Source organism: Ochotona curzoniae, unplaced genomic scaffold, assembly GCF_017591425.1.
Source record: "Ochotona curzoniae isolate NIBS_2020 unplaced genomic scaffold, NIBS_Ocur_1.0 contig_1, whole genome shotgun sequence".
NCBI classification, from domain to species: Eukaryota; Metazoa; Chordata; class Mammalia; order Lagomorpha; family Ochotonidae; genus Ochotona; species Ochotona curzoniae.
This window is the reverse complement of record NW_024464918.1, coordinates 46708981-46734193: the sequence shown is the minus strand read 5'-3', so window position 1 is coordinate 46734193 and position 25213 is coordinate 46708981. Positions and strand designations below refer to the sequence as shown.

At 58.2% G+C, this 25213-nt stretch overlaps 1 protein-coding gene across 1 annotated transcript; it reads left to right on the top strand.

Annotated features, from left to right (window-relative positions):
• The first annotated feature begins 816 nt into the window (after positions 1–816).
• Positions 817–24921, top strand: WNT3A (Wnt family member 3A). The gene is made up of 4 exons (XM_040977315.1): positions 817–887; positions 9454–9692; positions 19993–20258; positions 24442–24921. The coding sequence occupies exons 1-4, from the start codon at positions 817–819 to the stop codon at positions 24919–24921; spliced, it is 1056 nt and encodes a 351-aa protein (XP_040833249.1).
• The last annotated feature ends 292 nt before the right edge of the window (positions 24922–25213 follow it).

The window sequence follows — 25213 nt, the reverse complement described above, 5'->3', positions numbered from 1 at the left end:
GCCTCGTCCACCCCACCCAGGCCCCCTACCGACGCCAGGAGCTTCTGGCCTCCAACCCTGTGGGCAGCAGGGACAAGGCGAAGGAACCCATCTTTGGGCTGTGACACAGCCCACTCCTCCCAGCAGACCACTGTCTCCAGGTCAGATCGCGCTGCCCAAACCCTCCTCAGCCTGGAAGCTCCACAGGCCGACAGGCAGAGAAGGTCTGGGCGCAGGCAGAAAAACCCGGAGCGGCGGGAGGGGCCTCCCATGGTGGACACTGACCCTGCACGGTGACAAGGGAGGAAGCAGAGGACAAGGAATAAACGCGGGCGGGCGTGAGAGAGATGGCGCGCCCCCACGGGAACGCAGGGACCCCCAAAGACGGGGTCGGGGGCGCCCACAGCCGTCGTAACCTCGCCTTGCATCCTAGGTGCCCGTGCAACCCACCCCGTCTGGCTTCCGGAGCACACCTGGACACTCCACTCGGGCGCACACAGCGCCCTGCGCACCTGCAGCAGCCCTAGCGCTCCCGCGCATCTACGGCCGCAGGAGGGGCCTGCGCCGCTCCCAGGGCCCCGCCCGCCCCGCCCCGCCCGGGCCCCGGCGGGCGCCCCCCGCAGCGCTGCCCCGCCCCGGGCCCCGGCCCGCCGCCCGGCTGCCGGCCCACCTGGCGCAGCGCCGCCCTCGGAGCCCGCACAGCCGCGCACACCACCGCGCACCCCGCGGCCACAGCAGGGCCCCGCGCCGCAGCAGCCGCAGCTCCCAGGGCCCAGCCCTTGCGGGCGCCCGCGCTCTCGGGGCAGACTCCAGCCCTGCGCGCTCTCGCGCCTGGCAATGGCTCTGCCCAGCTACTTCTTACTACTGTGCAGCCTGGGAACGGCCCTGGGCAGCTACCCCATTTGGTGGTGAGTGACCGCCCCGCGCTCTCGGGTCCCCTCGGGCACAGCCCTGGCGGTGGCCAGGAACCTGCTCCCCGCTCACGGACAGCGGTCCTTCTGAGCGCCGCTTTAGATCTGACGGAACCGTGGCTGGGACGCGGGTGGCTGAGCTTCCAGGGACGTGAGCTCCGGGAGCCTGGGGAATTGGCCAGGAAGAGTCCAGTCGCCCCGGGCGTCGGGCGGGGAGAAGCTGTCCGAGGTCAGAGGGAGCGACGGTTCACGCTGAGCGTCCAGCGAGAAAACCGGGCGCGCAGGGGGAAGTAAGTGGGTACTGTCCTCGGCGGCCGCATCTCTCTCTCTCTCTCTCTCTCTCTCTCTCTCTCTCTCTCTCTCTCTCTCACACACACACACACACACACACACCTAAAACAAAGTCGCTGAGACAAGACCCAGCTCGGCGGCGCGGTTACGTAAAGTCCCAGGTCCGGGCGGGGAGCAGGCGGCAGGGCGCACTGGGCCGTCCCGGCGCGGGATTCCCGGGCTTCTCCCGGAGCGCCTGCCCGTAGCTGCCTAGTAATCCCGCGATCCCTCCGCCCCAGACCAGGCACCTGGCGGTTGGACAGGTCCCCAGCCGAAGGCCTCCGGAGCGGAGCTGAGCTACCTACCTCGGGGGCGCGGGACCCGGCAGAGACCCCCCTCCCCGCCAACGCCGCCAGGCCGGGTCCCCTCCCCCGGGCCCCCGTGCAAGGCTGGACCCACACGGCGCAGGAATGCGGGCGCCCGGAGACCCCAGTCGGGGAGTCCTCCCGACGGCTCGGCTGGAATTATAATAATTATGCGGAGGGAAGGGGAAGACCGAGCGAGCCCAAGTACATCTAATCCGATAATAATTTTTCTCTCGGAGAAGCTTCAGGAGCGACGGAGCCGGGATGGGGCGCAGGGCAGGGCAGGGCGGGGCGCGGGGGCAGAACGCGGCCCTGCGTGGAACCTGGGTCGGGCCGCGGGGCCGCGCTGGGGGTCCCCCAGCGTGTTCTGGCGCGCTCGGCACCTACCGCCCGACATCTAGTGCTCCGGGTGCAGCCCCGAGAGGGCGCGGGCACTGACGCGGGTTTTGCCGGGGGTGAGCCGGAGACTGCATTTGAAAGCTCAGGGACTGCGGGATCCAGCACCAGGCTTCTAATTTAGGATCCACGACTGCCGCACCTTCCTGGGCGCGGGAGGACACGGCCTCGCCCGGTGCTCTTATTAGAGAAGGGAGCTGCCCTCCACTCCCAGGGGTCCTAGTCCCGTGCAACCCCACGGGTCCCTGACCTGGCTCACCAACAGGTAAACCCCTCCTGCCGTCCAGGGGAGGGTCAGGCAGAGGGAGGAAACCAGGTCCTCCCTCAGCCCCAGGGGAAGGGGCTCCTGGAGCCACTGGGTATGGTTGTGGATGGCTTCCAGGAACCTCTCACTTCTTTCTCCCTGTGCCTTTGCTCTCGGTGGGATTCCACACTTGATGAATCTCCTGAAGACCCCCCCTTTGGGGGAGGCTCCTGGGGTCACCAAGCCCCCTTAAACCGGCAGAATCAGGACACACAGGTTGGCTTGGGTTGGGCTCATTCCTTCTGCCCTTCCCCAATTCAGCATGTAGGGGAGCAAGGCCGGGAAGACAACCCTTGGTAGCATGGATGGAGGAAGGGTGGGGAGAGGTACCTTGAGTCCTTAGTCGGTTGCTGTAGGCAGACGGACAGTTAGGAACCCCAGGAAATGTCCCTAGCCAGGCAGACCCACAAGAGCAACTGGGTGCCCAGTGAGGGCCTACTCCCTCACACATCCAAAGGGGTATCAACTGTGTGCCACTGGGACAGGCTGTGGGCATATGGGCTGTCTCCTCCTCCCTCAGGTCTGGCTAGAGGGTTTTATAGCCGTGTTAGTGGTAACTCTCGCCAGGGTCCCAGTCCCTCTGCTCCTTGCACCAGGCTACACTACCAGATCCCCACCACAGCCACCTCTGCTGGCATCCTCAGTTCCTGCACCCACCCCTCACTGCCATCTGGATGGCCTGCTGTGGTCACTGCCTGCTTTCTTGGCCAGGGAGCAGTCCTCCACCTCCTGAGAGCCCTCCAGGGACCTTTCTTGCCCCCTCACTGATCCATCTTGCACCAAACCTAAGCCACCAAGAACATGGTCATCCTGGTGGCCTTGGGTCAGACAGCGTGAGTCCTGTGTCCAGCCTTCTTTCAGCCCCTGACATGTAAGCCAGCCTTCCCATGTCACAGGACAGAAACCCCTCAGGGACCCCAACTTCAAATCCTTCTCAACCTCCCCTGCCCTGAAACACCAGCCACAACCATCCTGGGAGGCCCCAGGCCTGGCTTGAGTATCCTCTACCCCTCAAGGCCCCACAGGTGACACTGTGTGAAGTCTCTGCCCAGGCGAGGGTACACTGTCCCTAGGGGACATGGAGGGTGTGGGAGGGTAGGGGCTTGTACGGTGAGAACACAGGTGGGAGGACACTTCATGGAGGGCCAGGGACAGCATGGCCTGTGAGTGGTGGGCTGCAGCATGGAGCAGGAGGGCCGGTGGAGGGGCAGCTACCGGCACAGGAGGTCTCCCCTTCCCCTGTACCTGTCTCTGTTCCTCTCCCTCATATCCCCCTCTTCTACACTTCCATTGCTTGCAAGGGCAGGAACACCCCAGTTAAACTCACAGATGAGGGGCTGGCCCAGGGCTGAGGGTGTCAGGACCACCTGCTGGCCCTGCTTCCAGCAGTTCTACCCAAGGAGCTTTGCCTGACCATGGGGTCAGAGCACCAGGGTCTGAGACTAGGCATGCCAGACATCTCGGGCTGCCTGACCCTTCTCTCCTTCACTAAATTGCAGCCTCCTTTTTCTCACAATTTTCTATTTCACTCGGGTAAACTTCCTAGACCCTTCTGTGGCAGAAAGTGCTGTTGCGGGGAGGGGCCTGTGCTCAGCTCCTGGCAGCTCCACCTCCTTCCTGAGATGCAACTGGGATGGAAGCTGAGGCTCAGGCCCCACAGGCCAAAGCCTACCGTGACCCAATACATTGTGGTGCCTGGAGCATAGTGGTCTCATGGCTTCATGGCGCTGGCTGCTGCACCCAGGCCTCCTCAGCATATATTTAGTCCCAGCACAAAATTTCACACCTGTGCCTTCTGCAAAGTTGGGGGGAAAGGGCTACTACTACCGCTCACATTGTACCAAGACCAGTGGGTAGTTGGAGGTGGGGTCAGATGCCCATATGGTCCCACAGGCACTGGGAGCAGAGGCTGTAGGGGATGAGGAGGCAGAATGGCACTGGGCATCCAAGGGTTCCTGAGAATGTGAGCAGATGCCATTCATGGTACCTGGGAGAGGGCGAGCTGCCAGGACCAGCTGGCTGGCTGTGCATACATAGGGGGCCTGGTTATTGCTGGGTGAGCAAGTTCAGACCCCTAGGAGGAGTGGCCCAATGTAGCTCTGTCCTGTTGACCAGGGTCCCGTCCACATGCCAGCACCTGTGTCAGAGGGGAAGGCAAGGTCCTGCATCTCTCCCCAAGGCTCAGAGGTTTTGTTACTGTTCATGAGGCTGTGATGGATGGAAAGCCAGACCTGAGCATGGGGGTATGAAGACAAACTGTGCCTAAGGCTGGAGCACCAGGCTCCTATGACTTGGTTTTCCTCCTGGCTTCCCGGGGGACACTTTGTCCACGTCTCTCCCATTGGCACGTCCACATTCCTCCCTGTGAAACGTGCCGCTGCCGCCCAGGGAAGCTGGCAAATGCCTGGCCGCGGGCATGGGGGCCTCCCCACCTGCCGGGACTCGCTCGAAATATGTGTCGGTAATCCTGGCCCCGCGGGCAGCACCAGGCTGCGGGGGGAGCCTGGGGCGGGGACGCTGCTGGCCCCAGCTGGGGAGCTGCTCCCAGGGAGTGGTCCTCCCACACTGCTGGGAAGGAGGAGATAGAACCTGAGGGTCTTAGGGGCAGGTAGGCACCTCAGGGCAGTCCCATTCTAAGGAAAACAGCCTTTGCCAGGCCAGCTGGAAGCCATCTACCCCTGGAGGCCTCCAGTCTAAGGACAGGAGCCTCATACCCATCCACAGTGAGGCCCTGACCCTGGAAGTCAGGGATTGAGGGTGATGTGAGGGCTCCAGGGTCTCTCTGTCCCTTCAGCAGACTCAGGGCTTGGCCAGGGCTGCCCATAGGCAGCAGGCACACATAGCTCCACCATGTCTGACTCCAGGCAGCCATCTTCCCTGGGGGAGGCACCTACTTCTCTCCTCAGACAGGAGAGACGAGCTTGAACCCAGGGGCCTGGGGAGGCAGTGGGCAAGAAGGGGATGATGATGCTCCCTAAAGGTGAACCGTCCAGACGGCCTGGCTCCACTGAGGTCCAGAGGAGCCACAGGCAGTTGAGTCTGGTAGTGGACCCACTTCTCCTGTCCACTCAGATATAAGCTGTCTGACCACTGTGCCCCATAGGCCTGGGAGGGGCAGGGGGCCGCAGCACTCAGAAGAGTCACACTGAAGTACGCAGTCAGTACCCAGCTTACTCTCAGGGAACCCAAGACACATGCGTGGCCACTTGGGGTATGCCAATGGCAACTACCAAGGAAAATGTGCCAGGACTTGGGAACCTGAGACACCATAGCTGGCAGGCAGCAGTGTGGTCCCCGTGGCTGAGCCCACCTCTTTCCCAAGCCTCTGTCCTTGGGTAGCAGCTGGTTCCCTGCAGGGCCATGCACAAAGACGACAGAATTCACATGGGACTGAACAGACACTGGAGGCCTCTGCTGGCCAGCCGCCCGCCTTCTTCCTTCCCTGCATGTCACAGCCAGCGCCTCTGCCACAGCCCTGGCCGGGCGCCCGGCCTTTCACGGGAGTAAGGGATGGGGGAGAAAACCATTAGTGCTTATGGGCTGCAGGCGTGGCTCACATGGCCATAGCCACGGTCGAGACCTGGCAGAGGGGGTAGGGCCACCCCCCAACATACTTCTACATGGCACTGTGTTTGTGCTTTGAGTGGGAGGGAAAGAAACAGAATGAGCCTGAGGCCTGATGGGGACAGAAAAGGAGGCCAGGGCCTGACACAGCCACCAAAGTGCTCCCCCTTCCCCCAGGGACTCCCCAAGGCCTTCCTGACAGCATGGCCATTCTGAGATCTTTTTCACTGTCCCCTTGGTGGTTATACCAACATCTGGGCTGTAGCTTTCTTCCTACCCAGCCATGGCAGAAGGCAGAGGAGAGATGGGGAGCCAGAAGGGCTGGGTTCTTGTTGGGATGGTCTGGGAAACCCTTAGGGGCTACAGTTCTGGGATAGACTGGGGGTGCCCAGGGGCTACAGGCTTGTTGAGATGGTCTGGGAGTGCCCAGGGGCTACAGCCTTGTTGGGATGGTCTGGGGATGCCCAAGGGCTACAGTCTTGTTGGGGACATGTTGAGCTTTGGAGGCTGGAGGGACACTGCACTCTGGTGTCCCAATAAGCAGCTGAAGCTGCTGTTCCTGCAAGCCTTATTCCCTATGGGGCTGAGGAGAGGCAGCTGGCATGAACCCTCAGGTGTAGGTGTGATGGTGTATGCCAGCCCTGCTTCTCCTGCTAGGCTCACAGTAGACTCTAGATCTTGCCATGCCCACATCAGAGGGAGCCAGGAGTGGGTGTGAAGTGGGCCAAAAGCAGGCTCCAGTCTGGACCCCAGCACCCAGTCCCTCTGGTGAGTGACCCCACTAATGCCCACGGCCCCTGTCTGGGGCCTGATTTACACGCCTGAGAAGCCCTCAGGTGAGAAGACCCCTGGAGTGTAACTGGTGGGCTGTGCACAGCTGAGGCGTTGCCAGGAACCCCCTGCAAACTCCAGGGATTAGGGTCCATCCCCCCACCCTGCCCAGCATTCCACACCTTCTTGCTCTGCGCTGGCCACTCCGAGATATCCTCAGCATGCAGCTGCATCCCAACTCCTGCCCGGGTTTCTGGTTCATTAACCCATATCTTCACTGGTGTCTCAGACCCCTGGGCATCCCACACTGTCCTGGACAGAATAAAAAGGTACAAGGGGAGAAGAGTGTTGGGCAAAGGGGTTGGGTTATCCCTGAATGCGGACAGAGGCAGCCAGCTAGAGGATGGATGCACCAGCAGCAATGGGAGTCTGGAGCAGGGATCTTGCAACCACAAGTGCAGCTGTCAGGCCTGATACCCACTGTGAACCCCTCCAGGCAGTAACTTGGCATGGCTGTTGCTGTTAGGTTTGCACAGGAGCCTTGCTCCTGACCAGTCACCAGCACCTTCTTCCCTTTGGAGCTGAGACCAGTGGGGTCATCTGCGGATCTGAGAACTGGCTCAGCCTACTGGTCCCGACGGGGGCTAGGGTCCCCTGTGGTAAGTGCAGCTTCTTCAGCCTTTGAACCCTTCCCCCACTCAGCACCCAGTCTTTCCTGTGAGACCCTGCCTGACCTCTCCTTCCGGGACCCTGACGCAGGTCTGCAGAGCTGAGCAGGAGAGGCCTGGCAGGGTCGGTGGAGGCTGGGGCAGCTGGAGCAGCTGGCATTGCTGCCCGCTCCACAGCTTGCTGAGGCGGCGACGAGCCAGGGCCTGCCCAGGAGCCTAGCAGGGCGAGCTGACTCAGCACCCCGGAGGCGGGAGGCTGGGAGGGCTTGCACACTCATGAGTCCCGCTCCACCTGTCTCCCGGGTGAGGCTGGAAGGGAGCTGGTGGATCTGCCCCAGGCCGCGCAGTCCCCTAGCCTGGCAGCTCCAACTTCAGGATGGGGGAAACTCGTGCTCCCTTTTAACAGGTAAATAAATGAATGAATGAAGTCACAGGGCCCTCGGTGGCCCCAGTCCGAACCTACATGCCTCCCCCACACTTTTGAAGACAAGAAGCACCAGGGACACAACTGGTCCCACCTTAAGAGACCCAAGCCCACCTGTCCCTCCACTCAACCTCCATCACCTTACCTTCCCACACAGATAGCAACTTGCACGCCTGGGCACAAAGGCAGGTGTATCACTCATGCCACACCCAGAACACACAGGCAAGTATGTCACTTATGTAGCACCCAGAGCACGCAGGCAAGCAAGTCACTCACACTGCACCCAGAACACATGAGTAGGTACATCATATTGCACCCAGAGCACATGAGCAGGCGTGTCATTCACACCGCACCTGGATCATGTTGGCAGGTGTATCACTCACACCACACCCGGAACACACAGGCAGACACATTACTTCCACTCCTGTAGCTTCACAAGGAACATCCGTGGGGAGTGTCAGTCACCCTGTGGGTGAGTAGAAGTGAAGGTTCCTAGATCCTGGGGCAGATAAGCCAGCCCCTCAATCCTGGGTAAGTGGGCCGTTAGACCCTGCCTCAAGGCCCTGTGCTGAACTTCTGGATTCTCAAAGCACCCAGTATGAGCATGACTGGTAGGGAGCTTGGCCACCTCCACCCATGGTCCTTCTGAGGCTGAAGGAAACCAGCGAGCTGCCAAGGCTGCCAGGAGAATCTGCCCCAGCCAGCCCCTGCCCAGTGTTCCGACCGGGGCTCTGGACATCCAGGGCTCAGAACTGGTCTGTGGGCTAGAGGCCAAGGCCCACATTGGGTCAGTGAGGATGAAACTCTAAGAGGAACAGGCATGCTCAATACCCATAGGTAGCAGTGGGCCCAGACAGAGAGGCCACCAGGTAGAATGATGGACAGAGAAAGTGACGCTGAGGGGGACACTCAGCTGCTAGGGAGGTGGCAGGGTAGCGTCTGGATTGAAGAGAAGGAGAGCAGGTGTTGTCCAGGAGCGGCCCCTGGAGCTCTCCTGGGCAATGTTCTCTCTGGGCTTGGAGTACCTGGTCTGGCCTGGCCTGGCCTCTCACATGCAGAGATGAGAGCTTCCCTTCATGCCTGTGGTGACCCAGCTGACCAGGCTATGTGTGGTACTGCAGAAGCTGAGTGCCTGGCTAGGGCACAGGGTGACCTCCAGGCAACCATGTGGGCAGAGGGGATGACTTCACAGCTGCCAGTAGTGGCAGCAGGTGTCTTGGGTAGGCCTTCCCATGCGTGGTCACATGGGAACCCTGGGCTCAAAAACACCTGCAGTGGTGACCAGGGACACAGGCTAAGGTGGGATGGAGATGCAGGTGCGTGTTTATGCCCTGAACCTGTGGGCAGGCTGCCCCTTTGGCTCACATGCATCCATGTTGCTGCTTACAGATATTGAGGGGAGGTGAGAGGAAGACTCTTTGGGGGGGGCCCAAACCATCCCATCCATCTAGTAATGCTCTTGTACCTGTTGCCCTGCACATGGGACTCCCGGGAAATAGGGTTGGATGTGATGTTGCCTGGGCCATACTCCCACCCCAGAAGACTCCTTCCCCTGACCATTGGGTGCCCTATTCTAACCTGGGCCACCTGCTAGATCCCTCAGTCACCACCCTTACTGCCTCTGGGAACCCAGTGTCCACAGGTGTTGCTGCACCCCACTTGGCTGCCCTTCTGGAGTTGTGCTGCAGCTATGCCCAGGACATGGGGTGGAACAGGTCTCCCTCTTGCCCCCTGGGGAGGCTGGCCCTTGGGTGTCCTGCATCTGGTGATCCTGATTGTCTGCCTCCCCCCCACCTACCAGGTCCCTGGCTGTCGGGCCCCAGCACTCTTCCCTGGGCACACACCCTGTGCTGTGTGCTAGCATCCCTGGCTTGGTGCCCAAGCAGCTGCGCTTCTGCAGGAACTACATGGAGATCATGCCCAGCGTGGCAGAGGGTGTGCGGCTGGGTGTCCAGGAGTGCCAGCACCAGTTCCGTGGCCGCCGCTGGAACTGCACCACTGTGGACAGCCTGGCCATCTTTGGCCCTGTGCTGGACAGAGGTAAGTGGCTCAGGTTGGTGGTGGGGAGGGCTTTGGGCAGGTTGGCCACACAGCCACCAAGGATCCTGCTGACTGTGTCCCCACCCTGTGGCGATGGAGAGGCGGGGACAGGAAGAGAAAAGGAGACAGACACACACAGAAAGACAGATATGGACAGAGAGGGAGACAGACAATGGAGAGAGAAGTGATAGAAACAGATAGTGGGGGAGGAGAGAGTGATAGAGACAGAGATGGGGAGGGAGGAGGAGAAAGAGACAGAAATGGAGGCAGAAAGAGGCAAACCGAGATGGACATAGAGAGATTGGGGTAAGGCTCATCCCTGCTCCTCCAGCCACCCCAAGGCTCCAGGCTGTGTTCCTCCCTAAGAGCTGGTGATGCTGGGTATCTGGTGGGCCTGTTGGGTGTGTATGTCTGGAGAAGCATCCTAGTTGGCCTGCCTATCTGTTGTGGAGCTGCAGGACTGCCCTTGCTTCTGGACTCCACATGCTGACCAGGTCTGATCTCCAGTGTTTCTTGTCTTGTGCTGGTCCATAGGCCACACAAGTGAATGTGTAGGTTGCTGTTGTTCAAGGTGTGTTTATTTTAAGGAGCTGCAGGTATAGTGAAATCTTCTCTCTGCTAGCTTACTTGGCAAATGGCCACAGCAGTCAAGGCTGGGCCAGGACAAAGCTAGGAGCTCAGAATTCCATGTGGGTCCAGTCTTCCTCTGCCTTTCCAGGCACATTGGCAGGGAGCTGGATCAGAAGTGGAGCTGCAGGGACTTAAACCAGTGCCCACCAGGGTGCTGCATCCCGGTGGTGCCCTAACCTAACCGCAAGATGAAGCCCAGTTTGTTTAGATGCCTGGTGGAAGCAGGCATGCCCGCCTGAGCTCACAGTGGTCTGGCCCTTGCACTTACATCTGGTGATGTAAGTGTCCCCCCAGCCTGAGGGTTCATGCAGCTCTGGGACAGAACTGAAATAGGGAAGGGGTATCCCCGGCTCAAGACTGTCTAGCTCTTTGGGTTTCCTAAAACTCTGAACCTCAGGGTCGGTTGTTTCTTCTCCACAAGCAGCAGCCTGAGCCCTCTGCTGGGATCGCAGTGAGCAAGTTGGATGGCTCCCAGTGAGGGGCAGAGGCTACCCTTACTGCAGCAGTGTGTTTGGGGCTTCCCAGCACATGAGTCCTTCACTCCTCGTTGGCATGTTTCCAAGTGCTTCCATTCCTTAATGCTGTTGCAGATGAAATTATCCTGTTAGCTTTATCTTATTTACTCATTTCTGATATATGGAAACACAACTTTTTAAATATAGAAAATTTTACTTTACAATTTTTATGTAGTTGTAATAGATTTTTGTGCACACTTAGGGGATTAGGGTGGTTTCTTACTGATTGGCATGTCTATAGAGCATGGTCCCCCAACAGTGTGCAGGCCACACCAGAGTGGCTGTATGTCAGCAACTTCAGCATTCTAGAAGCACAAGCAACACGTGTTCTCATGTGAAGATTGGTAGGAGGAAACAGTGGCACAGTGGTTACAGAGATCAGGAAGGGTGGGAAGGGGCAGCAGACAAGGTCAGGCCCGGCGGCCATGGCTCAGGGTTAGGGTCAGGACCAGGGTCGAGGCAAGGCAGTGGTTGTGTGTCTCATGAAACACCCGAGGTAGTGTTTGCAGGTTTGCACCCAGCACCATGCTTTACATTTGATACCATGTTATGGCACTGCTTGACTTGTTAGTTCTGAGAATTTGTGTGTTTTCTGTAGAATTTCCTACATATAGACTGGTGGTATCTGTGAATACACGGTTTGCCTGTGTTTCAAACATTACTTATTTATCAGAAAGGGGCATTATAAAGAGGCCATGAGAAATAGCATCCATTCACCACCAAACAGCTGCAATGGGCGAGGCTGGGCTGGGAGCCATTCCTGTGGCAGGGGGTGCAACCCCCAGGGCCTATTATCAGTGCTGAGCACCTTGCCAGGCCACCTTGGGAGACTAAATTGGGGGCACCATCTATGCCTGACAGATCGTCCTCATCCAACAGACCCCACTGAGCTAATCAGCCTCAGTCCTCACCTGTACATACACCCGCTTAGGGAATGGGCAACCCCACCTCTGTCCCCAGGTCCAAAGACTTGGGGTCCTAGGGGAGTTCTGGAGCATTCCATCAATGACTCCTGCAGCTGTGAGCACTGCTCCAGTACCATGGCGGCTCTGCCCTAAGGCTGTGCCCACAGCCATGACCCAGCCCCTTCCACAGCCCCTTCAGGGTTCCTTCTTCCTCCTTCTCCCTGCCAGCTGTGCTAGTGCGTTACCCCCACACCAGAGACTGACTCCTTGCCCTCCAAGTTTTGTCAGGAGTGAAGTAGCCAGGGAGATATTCTCAAGGGCTGCCATGTCTTGGCTGAGGCAGCTCAGAGGTCAGGGCCCTCAAGTCCCTGAGGTGAGGGCTTGCTGCAGGTCAGAGGTCAGAGCAGCTGTGTGTGACAGGAGGGAAGACGGCTAAGGCCTTGACCCCATGTGGTCGCTATCTAAGCTCAGTGGATGAGGATCTCCCACTGAAACCAATGGGCAGCTCCACAGGGACACAGGTGCCTGGGGGTGGGGTGGAGTCCCATCCTAAGGAGCCTGGACAAATGCAGAAGCTCCACGGAGGCCTGGGGGAGCCCTGCTCATCCTTGGTGTGAGAGTCACCTCAGGTAGTGGCCTCCATTGCCCCCTCCCACCTACCCATTCCTCCACTGCTCCTTTCAAACCACCTCCAATCCTCCTTCTCCACCACTGCACCCTCCCACCCATCCCCACTCCTCCTCCTCTACTGCCCCCTCTCACCCACCCCCACTCTTCCTCCACTGCCCCTCCCATCTACTCCTCCTCAACTGCCTCCTCCCACTATGCCCATTCTTCCTCCTCCACTGCCTCTTCCTACTAACCCCCAATCCTACTTTACTGCCTCCTGCCTTCCCTCTAGGTTCTTCTTTTGTACCCCACCTTGCTGTTGAATGAACGAGCTCCCTGGACCTCCCTGACCACCACTCCACCTGATTAAAACAGAAAAGAGGAATCCCTGGGCCCTGGTGACCACAGAGAGGCTGGCTTGGGAGGCCATTGTGGAGGCCCTGTCTGGCTGCTGACTGTGCTTGCCAGTAATCAATCTGATTGGATTAGGTTCAGGGCAACCCTAATCGTGTCAGAGGTCACCCCTGCATTGTGGAGGTACTATGGGGTGCCTGGCCACCCCTGCTGAGGCAGTTCTTTGAATAGTCTAATGCCACCCAGCTGGCTGTGAGAGGCCCTAGCCTCCTGCGTGTGCATGCTTGTGTCCACGTGTTACTGTGCATTGCGCATGTCCGTATGCAGATGTGTGTATGTGAGCGGATCAGTGTTGCATGTGAACAGGCATGTGAGGAGGTGGAGGAAGGCGCAGGTGCCCACACCCCTGCTCACCATGGTCGGCTGTGGAGAGCCTTCTCCCGGTGTAGAAAGCATGCCAGGAATCCCAAGTGCTGGGAATAGGGCGGAGAGGGGGGCACACATCAGCTTATCTGTCCCTGAGGGCAGGCCCTGGACACACCCATCTCTTGACCCTGGTGAGGCAAAGTGGACAGAACAGCTAGTCTTGGGAAGGCTGGTCAGTCCCAGGTCCCCTAAGACAGGATGAAACAGCAGTGAGTGGGCCTGGCTGCCCTGGGACTGGCAGGATGCTGGTGTCATTGACTCCTGAGGAGGGGGGCGGATGGTATCTAAAGCCAGGGCATCCTCTGCAGGGCTCCAGTATCCAGGCCCTGGCAGCCCTGGATGTCTGCCAACACTAAGCTGTTTCTCTGCCTGGGAGAGTGGGAGTTGTTTGCTGGCCCCAGGGGTGGGCCCAATTTATCCTGGGGTTCCCTGCACTTCACTCACCAGCCGGCATCCTGAACCCCAGGCCCACCTCGCACACAGCACCTAGTGGTCACAGTGCTGGCTGACCTTAGTTCTTGCCAATGGCCTGGACGACTGCTCTCAGCAGCTGCCCCCCTGCCTGCCCATCTCCCCTCGGGGTGGTCTGTCACCACCCGCCCTGTGTGTCCCTGGCCCACGCACAGGCCCGAGTGCGACCCCTGACCCCCTCGTTATGTGTTGCCTCTCAGCGGTTGGCGCGGGGGCTTTGGACCCGAGGGGGCCGGCTGCCGCCCCGCCGGGCCGACTCGGAGCACAATGTCCCCGCGACGACGACAAGATTAAGCTGGGGAGGAGCAGGCTCGCTGCTGCGATTCACACGCCCTTCGCCGTGGGCGCCGCGCGGCTCAATGGGGATTGCGGCCGCGGCCCGGGCGCCGCATACCTCGGGGTTGCTAGGACGCGGGAGCGCGCCGCGTACTGCTCGGCCTTTGTGCGCCTAACGCGGCGTGACCGCCCCACAAAGCCGGTTCCTGCGCCCGGCGGGCCGGCGGCGCGCGGCGCATTCCGCTCGCGGGACGTGGGCTTTGTGCGTCGTCGTGACCGGAGGCCTCATGCCCCGCTGGCCCGGCTCCCGCGTGCCCCGAGATGGCCGCGGGGAGCAGAGGAGGTGGGCGGCCCTAGAGGCGCGGTCTGCGGCCATCCTTTGCGGAGGTGGGAGGGAGCACGTGGACCCTATGCCTATCGGAGCGCAGATGCAGGTGTGCAGGATGGCAAAGCTTTGGTCCAGGGTCTGAAGATCCTGGGGCGTAAGCTGGTGAGGAGTGGGGACTGTGCAGTGGTCGAGGCACCACTTTGTGTGACGCTCTGGGTCCCTGAGCACCGCGGTATGCTCCGACAGCTCTAAGGGTCAGCCCTGCCTGGAGCCGGGTAGGCTATGTTCAGGGGCGGGGTCGCCCCCTGTCCAGGGTGGGAACGAGGAGGGGGATAGGAGGGTGTGGAGCTACCCTGGGACCACAGGGCAACGTGACGTGTCCGGGTGCGGTACAGCAGGTGCTGGGGCAGATGATGGGAAGCCCCTGGAGGAGACAGCTTCCGGGCTTCTGGGCTCTGGTGCTCTGGGGCTGCCCCAGCAGGTGCATTGGTGTTTTCCTGATGTAGCCTGTCAGTAAGCCCACCACAGGAGTGTCTGCCTCCCCCAGAGCCTGGTTTCAGTGCCTTGGCCACACTGGAGCAACATCCCTGCCCCATCCCCACCCTGTGGCGGACCTCAGACCCTCAGGCAAAGCAGGAGGTCCCTCACTGCTCCCACCTAGGGTCAGATCACATAGGGCCTCCCTCCTGTTGGGTGCAGCTGAGGGGATCCTGGAGCTGTGGGGTCCATTCTGGAGGATAGAGGGATCTGGATGGAGTCTGGGATAGACTGGCCACCTGGACTCCCTGTCCCCACTGCCATCCTCCCTGAGGCTCCTTCTGGTTGGCTGGTTGGTTCCCCTGGACCCCCTGTCCTCACTGCTGTCCCACAGCAGAGCAGACTCCAGCCTGTGCCCTTATTTTTAATGTTCGTTTATTTTATCTATTTATTTTAAAGATTTATTTATTTTTTGGAAAGTCAGATATACAGAGAGGAGGAGAGAGAGAGAGGAAGATCTTCCATCCAATGATTCACTCCCCAAGTGAGCACAACGGCCAGTGCTGCGCCGATCTGAAGCTAGGAGCCAGGAACTTCTTCCAGGTCTTCCACACGGGTGCAGGGTCCCAAAGCTTTGGGCCGTCCTCAACTACTTTCCCAGGCCAAAAGCAGGGAGCTGGATGGGAAGTGGAGCTGCCGGGATTAGAACCGGTGCCCATATGGGATCCAGGCACATTCAAGGCAAGGACTTTAGCCGCTAGGCCACACCGCCAGGCCCAATGTTCATTCATTTTAAATATTCCTTTATTCTAAAGGAAAAGAGAGATCTATCTGCTCGTTCACTTCCCCAGTGGCTGCAACAGCTAGGAGCTGGAAGTTCCAATCAGGTCTACCACATGGGTGGTGGCCCCCAAGCATATGAGCCTAACTCATCTTCTGCCTCCCAGGTTAGCAGGTCTGGATCAGAAGCAGGGAAGCCAGAATGGGAAGAAGCACCTGCCTCAGCATGGAGTGAGGGCATCCCCAGCAGTGGCTTAACTTGATGCAACACAGGGCTCACCTAGTGTCACAATCCCTAGATGCCCTTTGCTGCCTAGAGCACACAATCCCTGCTCAGGGGACTCCCCTGAGGATCCGGTCCACAGGTACAGAGGCTGTGGCTTGCTTGCTTTCTAAGCTTCATTTGAAAAGGAGAGGGTGAGGAGAGAGCTTACATCCATTGGTTCACTCCCTAAATGGTCCAGGCTGAAGCCAGGACCAAGGAACTCCATCTGGGTCTCCCACGTGGGGCAGGAGCCCAAGCACTTGTGGTGTCCTCACTGATATTCCAGGCTGTTAGCAGGGAACTGGATGGGAAGTAGAGCTGCCAGGGCTGGAGCCAGCCTTCCAGTGTGGCAGTCGACAGTAAGCGCAGGTAGCTTCTCTCAAAGCCTTGAAGAGGTGTGCACTGGTGACTGTTCCTCCTGCGCTGCAGGTGTTGGCTGTGTCCCTGCCTCAGGCAGGGCCTGCCAGGTTTCCCTGTGGCTTCTCAGTGTTTTGGGGGCCTGAATGCACCGCCTGTGCTGTCTAGGCCCCTGCTCTTGCACCTGCTCTTGTCTTGTGGCCTCACACACTGGGAGTTCTGGCCTGGGGGTCTGGGCTTATTTGTGGGCACTTTCGGCCTACATCTTCCTGAAAGCCAACTTCCTTAGCTGTCCCTGACTGACTCCAGACTGCCAAGACTTGATCTGTAAGGACCGAGTTTCTAAAAAGAGGAAGCTGAGTTCTGTGGGAGAGGGTCATCAGGCAAAATGGAGCTGCCGCTCCAAGTTGAAGCCTGAGCCACACCCACAAGCCTGCCCCTTGAAGAAACCGGGCTTGGGTTGGGCCTTCCTAGCGATAACCAGAGACCACCATACTCTTGTCTAGAATGGGCAGGACAGGGGCAAGGTCTGGCATGTCTGGACTCCAGATTGGCCCTTCTCCCAGAAGCCAGGAAAGGGCAGTGTGAGGGGTGTTGGTCAGGAGCAGCTGCCTGGGTGAGTGGGATGGCCCACTCCAGGGAAAAGGGATGGGGGAAGGAAGACGGACTTTGTACAAGGGCCAGACCTTCCAGGCTGTCTGGAGAAGGGAGGAGAAGACTGGCTGTCCAGAGGCCAGCCCCTAACCCAGGATCTGAGCCCAGCTGAGGGGAGATGAGGGCAAGGGCTGTGTTGAACTGAGGGCCAGGAGCCAGCAGGGGCTATGTAGCCTACACTGGTGCTGGGGTAGTCAGATCTCTGAGGCCCGACAGGACACTGCAGTCCTGCTTGTCTCCTGAGCAGTGTTAGGAGATTAGGGTGAGGTGGGGGGAGCCATTGTCTGCCAGGGGCTCTGCTGAGTCCACCCAAGCAAAGAGTAGAGAAGGCCTGGGGAAGGGGTCTCTGTGGGGCCCACCCAGGCACACAGGGGAGCAGACCTAGAGGGGGGTCTCTGCTGGGCTCATCCAGGCACACAGTGGGGCAGGCTTGGGCCCTGGAGAGGCAGGGCGCCTGCCCTTTGCTGCGACCCCCTGAGTGTCTAGGGTCGATCTTGATGCTCCTGGTTGGAAGCAAAAGGCAAGAAGACAGCCCCTGCACCAGGAAGCTTTGGGGAGGAGATGCAGAGGCAGGTAGAGTAGAAGGAAGGGGAAGCCCATAACTGCTGGGGTTCAGACTAGTACCTGGGCCAGTCTGCTACCAGCTGATGTGGCCTCATGTCTTCCAGGGGTCCAGGTAGGAGCTGGACTCTGAGAGAAGCCCTGGGGTCCAGGTAGGAGCTGGACTCTGAGAGAAGCCCTGGAGGCCCAGAGCCCAGAGTCAGGTAAGGATGGTTTCTGACCAGGATGGTGATAATTGACACAGAAGAAAAGGAGCTTTCTAGCTGAAGAACGGGGACAAGTGGGTATCCAGACTTTGGGCAAAGGGCCAACCACAGCTGTGGGAAACCTGCAAACAGGTTGTCAAAGTGGACCTTGGTGCATCCTGCTGTATGCCTCCCTTGGCAGGGCCTAAGATGATCAGGGGCAGCAGTGGGCTGTGTTGGCCTGGCCCCTGGAGGATGAAAGCTTGCTAGGTGTTCTCTTTTGCAACTTGCTGTCACCTGAGGGTTCCCTAAGAGTACCTGCCAGCAGGAGTTGGGGCACCTGGAGCATGTCCCACAGGAGACCCCCAGCTAGGGCCTCCCATGTAGAGGCAGTCAGAGCCCACAAAGGGCCTTAGGACCTTGCCTGACAGCAGCAGACAGCCCACAGGCCTGGAGCAGGGGCAGCTGGGCCCATCAGCAGATGAGACTCCAGTCCTGGCTCCAAGTGCAATGCTTGGGGGACAGAGAGGGCATGAAGAGGGGATGGTAGAGTCTGCCTGCGAGCCCTTCGTTGCCCTCCATGGCAGAAGCACAGTGTGCACTATGCTGGTAGTAGACCTGGGCTTCCCACTGCCTGTGTTTGCTGTAGGGTCCTGTGGAAGGAGGAGGCAGCCCTTGGGGTCCATTGATGCTAGGGGGGCACCAGGAACAGACTGAGCACATGTGGCTGCCATTGGGCAGGGACATAGCAGAAATCATGCATCTTGGAAAGGTTCTGGAGTCAATGCTGCAGCTCAGCCATGCTGGGATGCCCAAGAGAGGGGCTTCTGTCGGCATATTTGCTCTGCATCTGGGTAGGCCTTCAGTGCAATTAGGGGCTACATTTCAGAACCCCACTGGACACCTGAAGCTCAGAATAGTGTGAACCATGGGTAGGCTGCTTTCCCTGTCCTAGGTGCCCACCAGGCAACTCTGTGCAGCTGGGCAGTGGGGAGGAGTGGGAACTGGTAGCACAGCACTTACAGGATATGACCAGCCTCCTTCTGGAGCCTCTTTGGGCTGTGAGTACCAACAGCCTCAGGCAGCTTTTCCCTGAGTAGTCCTTTCCCTGCTTGGTTCCCTCCTGCGTTTTCTCTCTCTCTCTCTCTGGAGGGAAACACACCAAGCCTCATTCTGCTCCACCGTGACCTACATGGCTGCTCGGCCATCTGGAGCTGATATTCACCAGTGCTATGCTGCAGTGACCAAGGGATTGGTGAGCAGGCAACAAGTGCGATGGACACTGCATTAGAGGAATGGTCACACCCTAGTGACTGGACTGGCGACACAGAACAGTGTCCTCTGAACTTTATGAATTATCTGTTTCTGGAGTTAATGTCATCAGAACACAGTGGGGCATGGGTAACTTCTCCCTCAGAAAGTGGTAAGGTGGCAGTGGTGTGGGAAACTGAATCCCCTGTGATGGACACAATCGTAGTCCACCTGCCCACCTGGGACAGGTGTGGGGGCACAGCCTGGGATTCTAGAAGCAGTGGTATCACTTGGGTTTGTCTCCAGGCCTGCACTTGATGTGAGCTGCTTCTGACCACGCTGACTTCACAAAGCAGAGCGTTTCTTGGTGGCTGCACCAGTTCCTGCTGCATGTGAGGCTCTGGTTGCTCCATGCCCTCACCAGTACTGGTTCCTCTCTGTTACTGTCTTTGAAAAGCAGAGAGACGCAAGCAAATCTCCTATCTCCTGGCTCTCTTCCCAGACACCCAACCAGCTGGGGCCGGGCCATGGCCAGAAGCCAGCATCTCAATCCTAGTGTCCCATGTGAGTGGGAGGAACCCAAATACTGGAGCCACCACTTTCCACATCCTAAGGTGTATATTAGCAGCAAGAACTCCAGTAGTCCAGGCTGTATGAGTTTGTGAACAACCAAGGGGATTCTCAACTGCTGTACCAAATGGCATGCTATTCTGACTTTGATCCAGTTTGCAAGTACAACACAGAGCTCCAGAAACTATCTTTCATCACACACCTCACATGCCACACACCTGCAGGGACCAGTCTCTCACCACACACCTGCAGGGACCGGTCTCTCACCATGCACCTGTTTTATCACACAGTGTTTTCTGTTGTATGGGTGGATACATAGAAGTGAATCTGGAATCATGTGTACATTCTTGCCACTGAAAGTTGGCCTATATGTCTGCAGTACACCATGGTGGGATGGTCTCCCACTGGCTCGGGGACAGCTCTGTGTTCCTGAGGAGTACATGTGGCCCCTTGGTCCCTGTCTGCACAGTTGTAGTTGAAGCTAACTGGAGAGCAATTGCTTTGCTGAACTGGGCCGAAGCGAGCTGACTTGGTGAGCTCTTATAGACCTGGCTGCAGACACAGGGGCTGAGCCCTGTGGACCTTCTCTACACAGCCGCCCCTCCCTGAGTTCCTGCTTCCCCTCCTCCTCTCACCCTCGGCATATCTGTGCAGCCCCACCCACACCCTCTCTGCTCTCTCCACAGCCACCCGAGAGTCAGCCTTCGTGCATGCCATCGCCTCGGCTGGCGTGGCCTTTGCTGTGACGCGTTCCTGTGCTGAGGGCTCTGCCACCATTTGCGGCTGCAGCCGCCGCCACCAGGGTTCCCCAGGCGAGGGCTGGAAGTGGGGTGGCTGCAGTGAGGACGTTGAATTTGGTGGAATGGTGTCTCGTGAGTTTGCAGATGCCCGGGAGAACCGACCGGATGCCCGCTCAGCCATGAACCGCCACAACAACGAGGCTGGGCGCCAGGTACGTGTGTGGCCGCAGCCTCCTCAGTGGTATGTGCCCTGTCCCTGGAAGCAGGGTCAAGGGCTCACTTCCTTCCCAGCACTCTTCTGCTGCATCTGAAGCACCCAGCACAAGCCCTCCTGTGGCTCCAGGGTCCCTAGGAGGGAGGCATGGGCTCAAGGCCTAGCTGACAGCAGCCCCTACACAGTCCAGAGAAAGAGGTGGATAGGTAGCCTGGGTATGTTGTGGAGACGTGCACACAGGACAGGGGGCAGGAATGGGGGAGTACTGCAAAGACTTGGACATGGACAGCCCAGATGAGAAAGGGACAAAGCTCAGAGTGACCACACTGAATCTCTGCCCACACAGGCTGCAGAAGCAGCATACCTTGGCCTAGTCACTCCCAGTCACAGTGCATGCCCCTCTGGAACCCAAGACCAAACTGTGGACTGCAAATCTGCTTACACAGGTCCTTGTTGGGACAGTCTACAGGCATACCAGCCCTCTCCGGGGTCTTACAGTGACGGGAGCACAGGAACCCCGAAGCCTTGCATCCAATTTGTGACATGGCCACAGCCAACAACTCACTCACTGGCCCTGCCTTCAGGGCAGTGTCTCAGCCTGTATGCGCTGGGTCCAGCAAGGAGCTGCCGGGTCCCAGGTGGGCATTGTGAGGTTCTCGCATGTTTGTAGCACAAGATGGTCAGGCATTACAGTGTGGCAAGAATAGTTTTCCTTGTCAACCGTGAGGAACCTAGTACCTGCAACAGCATCCCCTGAAGGAAGTTTCCAGCACAGATGAAATATGTAGGCAGCTGGCAAGGTGCAGCATTCCCACTGCACACATGGCCTCTCCATCCTTAACAGAGGAGCCAGCACACCTGCTACCCTGCCATAATAGGGGAGCCAGCACCATGGCCACTCTGTCCATGGCAGGGAAGTGGGCACTGGCAGGAGCACATGGAGTCTTCTCAATTGGCAGGGAGTACGCAGGCTCCAGGTTGTGCCATATCCTCCTGGGCTCGCATACCCAGCACCCACCCTGTGCCCCTGAGGCAGCTAGGCCCTGACAGCTTCATCCCGGCAGAGGGGGGGTCAGTGCCCATGGGATGTCCTCCTCTCCCCACCCCCTTGTGTGAGGAGAAGGCTGCCCCTTTCGTCTGGAAGATGTCATCTCAGTGTGGCATCTCAGGACAGCAGAACCAGACTCAAGCTGGCAAGCTAGACTTGAGGAGAAAGAGGTCCCCCTCCACCCATCACATGGCCTCCTATACCTGCTGAAAAACTGACACTGCCACTGCCTCTGGCTGCAGGTAAGCATCAGGCCCAGGTGGCAAAGCAGAGGCAGCAACGACCTCACAGCACACAGACAGTCTCTGGACCTCAGGGGAGGCGGAAGCTACTTCACACATTGAGAGGGGGAAGTGGGAAGACCACAGCTGATGTCAAAGTAGGGAAATTTCAGGGAGACACCTCTGCCAGATACAATCCACACCTCTACCACACAGAGCCCAAAGGACAAGCGGCTCAGAGTGCAAAAGCCCTACACAGAGACACAGTGAGCAAACACACAGAGGCCTTCACATGGAGACTTGGTGGACAGGCATGCCAAACCCTGCACAGAGACATATGGGATCCTAGTATGTACAAGGCAAGGATTTAGCCACTAGGCTATCATGCTGGGCCCAATGATGTACTTCTATAACGTGATCTTTTCATTTGATGGCAGCAAAACAGAGAGAGGGAGAGGGGAAGGAGAAAATGGGAGAGGAAGAGAGATCTGATAACCACTGGCTCACTTCCCAAATGGCCACAATACTCAGGTTTAAGCCAGGCCAGACCCTGGTGGTAAGCACTTCCTCCTGTCTCCCACAGGGGTGCAGGTGCCTAGCCATGTCACTGCTGCTGCCTGACCAGGGCACCTTAGCAGGGAGCTGGATGGGAAGTGGAGCAGCAAGGATTGGACTGGACACTCAGCATCACCATGGTAATGCAACCTGCTGCGTCCCAACACCAGCTCTAAGATGCTCTCCCATCCTCAAAAAAACTAAGCATGAGTGGCTCCAGACCCAGAAGACACTGGTGGCAGACTGAGCAGCCAGAGCCTCCCAGCCCCTGCCCGGGGGCAGACTCCTTCAACCCTGCTCTGTGCAGGTCTGTGCCCTGATGCCTAAGTCAGTACAGAATTAGGTGGCTTCTGTGTCCAGGAAGTCTGGGGGCTGACCCTGTGTACTTGGGGAGGCAAAACCAGCTTTTCAGAATGAGGGTCACTCCAGTGTGGGTCTAGGGGCCCTTCTATAGATAACCTCAAAGACAGCATCCAGCACATGACAGAAAAAATAGCCTCTCACATGCACTGCTGTGCATAAGAGCCCCAGGAGCACAGGCCCAGGCACCCAGGCTGTGCAGTTCAGATATGCTGTGAGGGAAGGTGCCCATTTCTCACCCAGACCCAAATGCACACTTAGGCATCTCCGAGGGAGGTGGAGGTTATGTTTTTGGAAAGAATCACTCAGGGCTCACAGTGCACATGAGGCCTTGTAGTCATCCCCTCTGCAGCTTCCCAGAATCCACCAACGTGACCCTCAACGTGTGTTGAGTACCTCTGAACGGCACTCAGCTGGACACACAGTACAGATGGGCATAAACAGAGATGGAAACATGTGGAGCTGATAGGCACACACAGACTTGGGAGACTGGAGCAGCACAACTTTGAAAACTAGAAGGCAGGTAAATGAGTGCTTGGTGTCTTAGCAGGAACCACAGACACGAAGTCTGAGGACCAGTTTGAGCTGCTGGCTCCTGTTCCTGCAAGACAAGTAGGAATGTCGGCCGGTAGTCTGGTTCTAAAGTACCTTACAGCCTTAGGTTCTGATCAGCTCCCGGTGTCCAAATCATACTGCAGACTGGGGTCTGCTCCCTTGGCACTGCCTTCTATCACCACAGCCAGGTGGCATCTCCTTTAGGCAGCACAGCCTGTGTCTTCTTGGGACTCCCACAGACCAAGACATAGGGCACTGGCTTAGCACCACATAGCAGCCACACACAGAAGTTTCCAGCAAGGCTGTTGCTGTCCTACTTTGAAACAGAGCGTAGTCCCTGAGGAGGGTTCCAGTGGCAGCACTGAAGCCCAGGGCGGCTGGTGTCATGCATAGGAGGCTGCGGTTCCCTCTTGTAATGCCGGCATCGCATGTGGGTGCTACTTCATGTCCCATCTGCTTCATTTCTGAACCAGCTCCCTGCTGTGACCTGGGAAAGAATGGAGGATGGCCCAAACCCTTGGGACCCTGTACCCATGTGGGAGATCTGGAAGAGGCCTCTTGGCTCCTGGCTTTGGATCAGCTCAGCTCTGACTGTTGTGGCCATTTGGGGAGTGAACCAGAAGATGGAAGATCTCTGTCTCTTTTTCTCTAATTCTGCCTTTCAAATCAAATAATAATAATAAATTTTTAAAAGTGCCAAGAGAGACAGGAAGAGAGAGGGAGGGAGACAGAAGGAAAGAGGGGGAAGAGGGAGAGAGGGGGAAAAAGGGAAAGGGGAAGAGGGAGTAAGACAAAGAGGCAAATGGAGGGAGAAGGAAGGAGGGGAGAGAGAGAAGGGACACAGTTTCAGTCTGCTCCTAGGGTGATGTTGCGACTGCACAAGGTGCCTGCTGCCTGCAGGTGAGGGACAAGTGGCTGTAGGTTCCTTCGACCTGGTTCCAGGCTTTAGGCTTGCCTAGCACTTGTGGAGTGAAACAGCAGGTAGGATATTAGCTCTTTTTCCCTCTCCCTGGTTGTCTTTCAGATAGGTAGGTAGATAGATAGATAGATAGATAGATAGATAGATAGATAGATAGATAGATAAGAAGATAGATAGATGAGAAGATAGATAGATAGGTCGAAGAGAAAATGCTGCAACCCCACTTGGACAGATTACTGTCTTTTCCAAAGGGAATACTCGCTCCTCAGCCAAGTATTGGCTACCTCCTGGAGCCTGCTCATCAGTCCTGCCTCCCGGCCAGACCCCAAACCTCTTCCCCACTCCGTGCTCTGTCCTGGCACCAAGCAGACATGCAGCATTGCCCCCTCCTTCCCCCTCCAAGGTTAGGGAAGCTGATGTGGTATGGGCTTCAGTTTGGCAGGTGCAGGCTGCGGTTGGCCACAGGGTAGGGGACCCTGTCCAGCCCAGGCCCCAGGTGCCCTGACGCATGTGTGTCCCACAGGCCATTGCTAACCATGTACACCTCAAGTGCAAGTGTCATGGGCTGTCTGGCAGCTGCGAGGTGAAGACCTGCTGGCGTGCACAGCCTGACTTTCGCGCTGTGGGTGACCTCCTCAAGGACAAGTATGACAGCGCCTCAGAGATGGTGGCCGAGAAGCACCGGGAGGCACGCGGCTGGGTAGAGACACTGAGGCCACGCTATGCCCACTTCAAGGTGCCCACTGAGCGTGACCTGGTCTACTATGAGGCCTCACCCAACTTCTGTGAGCCCAACCCCGACACCGGCTCTTTTGGCACACGCGGTCGTGCCTGCAATGTGAGCTCCCCTGGCATCGACGGCTGTGACCTGTTGTGCTGTGGCCGTGGCCACGATGCACGCTCTGAGCGGCGCCGTGAGAAGTGTGGCTGCGTCTTCCACTGGTGCTGCTACGTGAGCTGCCAAGAGTGTGCACGTGTGCTTGATGTGCACACCTGCAAGTAGTGCATCAAGGGTGGGGGCACAGGAGGGTACTCCAAGAGCTGACAGGATGTATCTGCACTCCACCCGCACACCTGTGAGTACCCACTCCAGATGCCCACACAAGCCTTGGATACCATGCGGGCTGGGTCATGGCTGGTCCAGGGAGTGTCCCTTGGCCGATGCTCCAGCCCTGGCCACTGTGAAGGACCCCACTCCAGCAGGGGAGGGGACCACCATGTGCTGGGAATTTTGCATTCTTGATTTTAATTCTAATTCTAATTCTGATGCTGCTGCACCCAACATCCACTGGATT

What these genes read in the sequence shown, in the direction of transcription:
- WNT3A (XM_040977315.1), top strand. Translation starts at nt 817, where the DNA reads ATGGCTCTGCCCAGCTACTTCTTACTACTGTGCAGCCTGGGAACGGCC. An exon ending in GGCAGCTACCCCATTTGGTG is followed by an intron (nt 888 to 9,453) that starts GTGAGTGACCGC and finishes CCCACCTACCAG; the next exon opens with GTCCCTGGCTGTCGGGCCCC. An exon ending in TGGCCCTGTGCTGGACAGAG is followed by an intron (nt 9,693 to 19,992) that starts GTAAGTGGCTCA and finishes CTCTCTCCACAG; the next exon opens with CCACCCGAGAGTCAGCCTTC.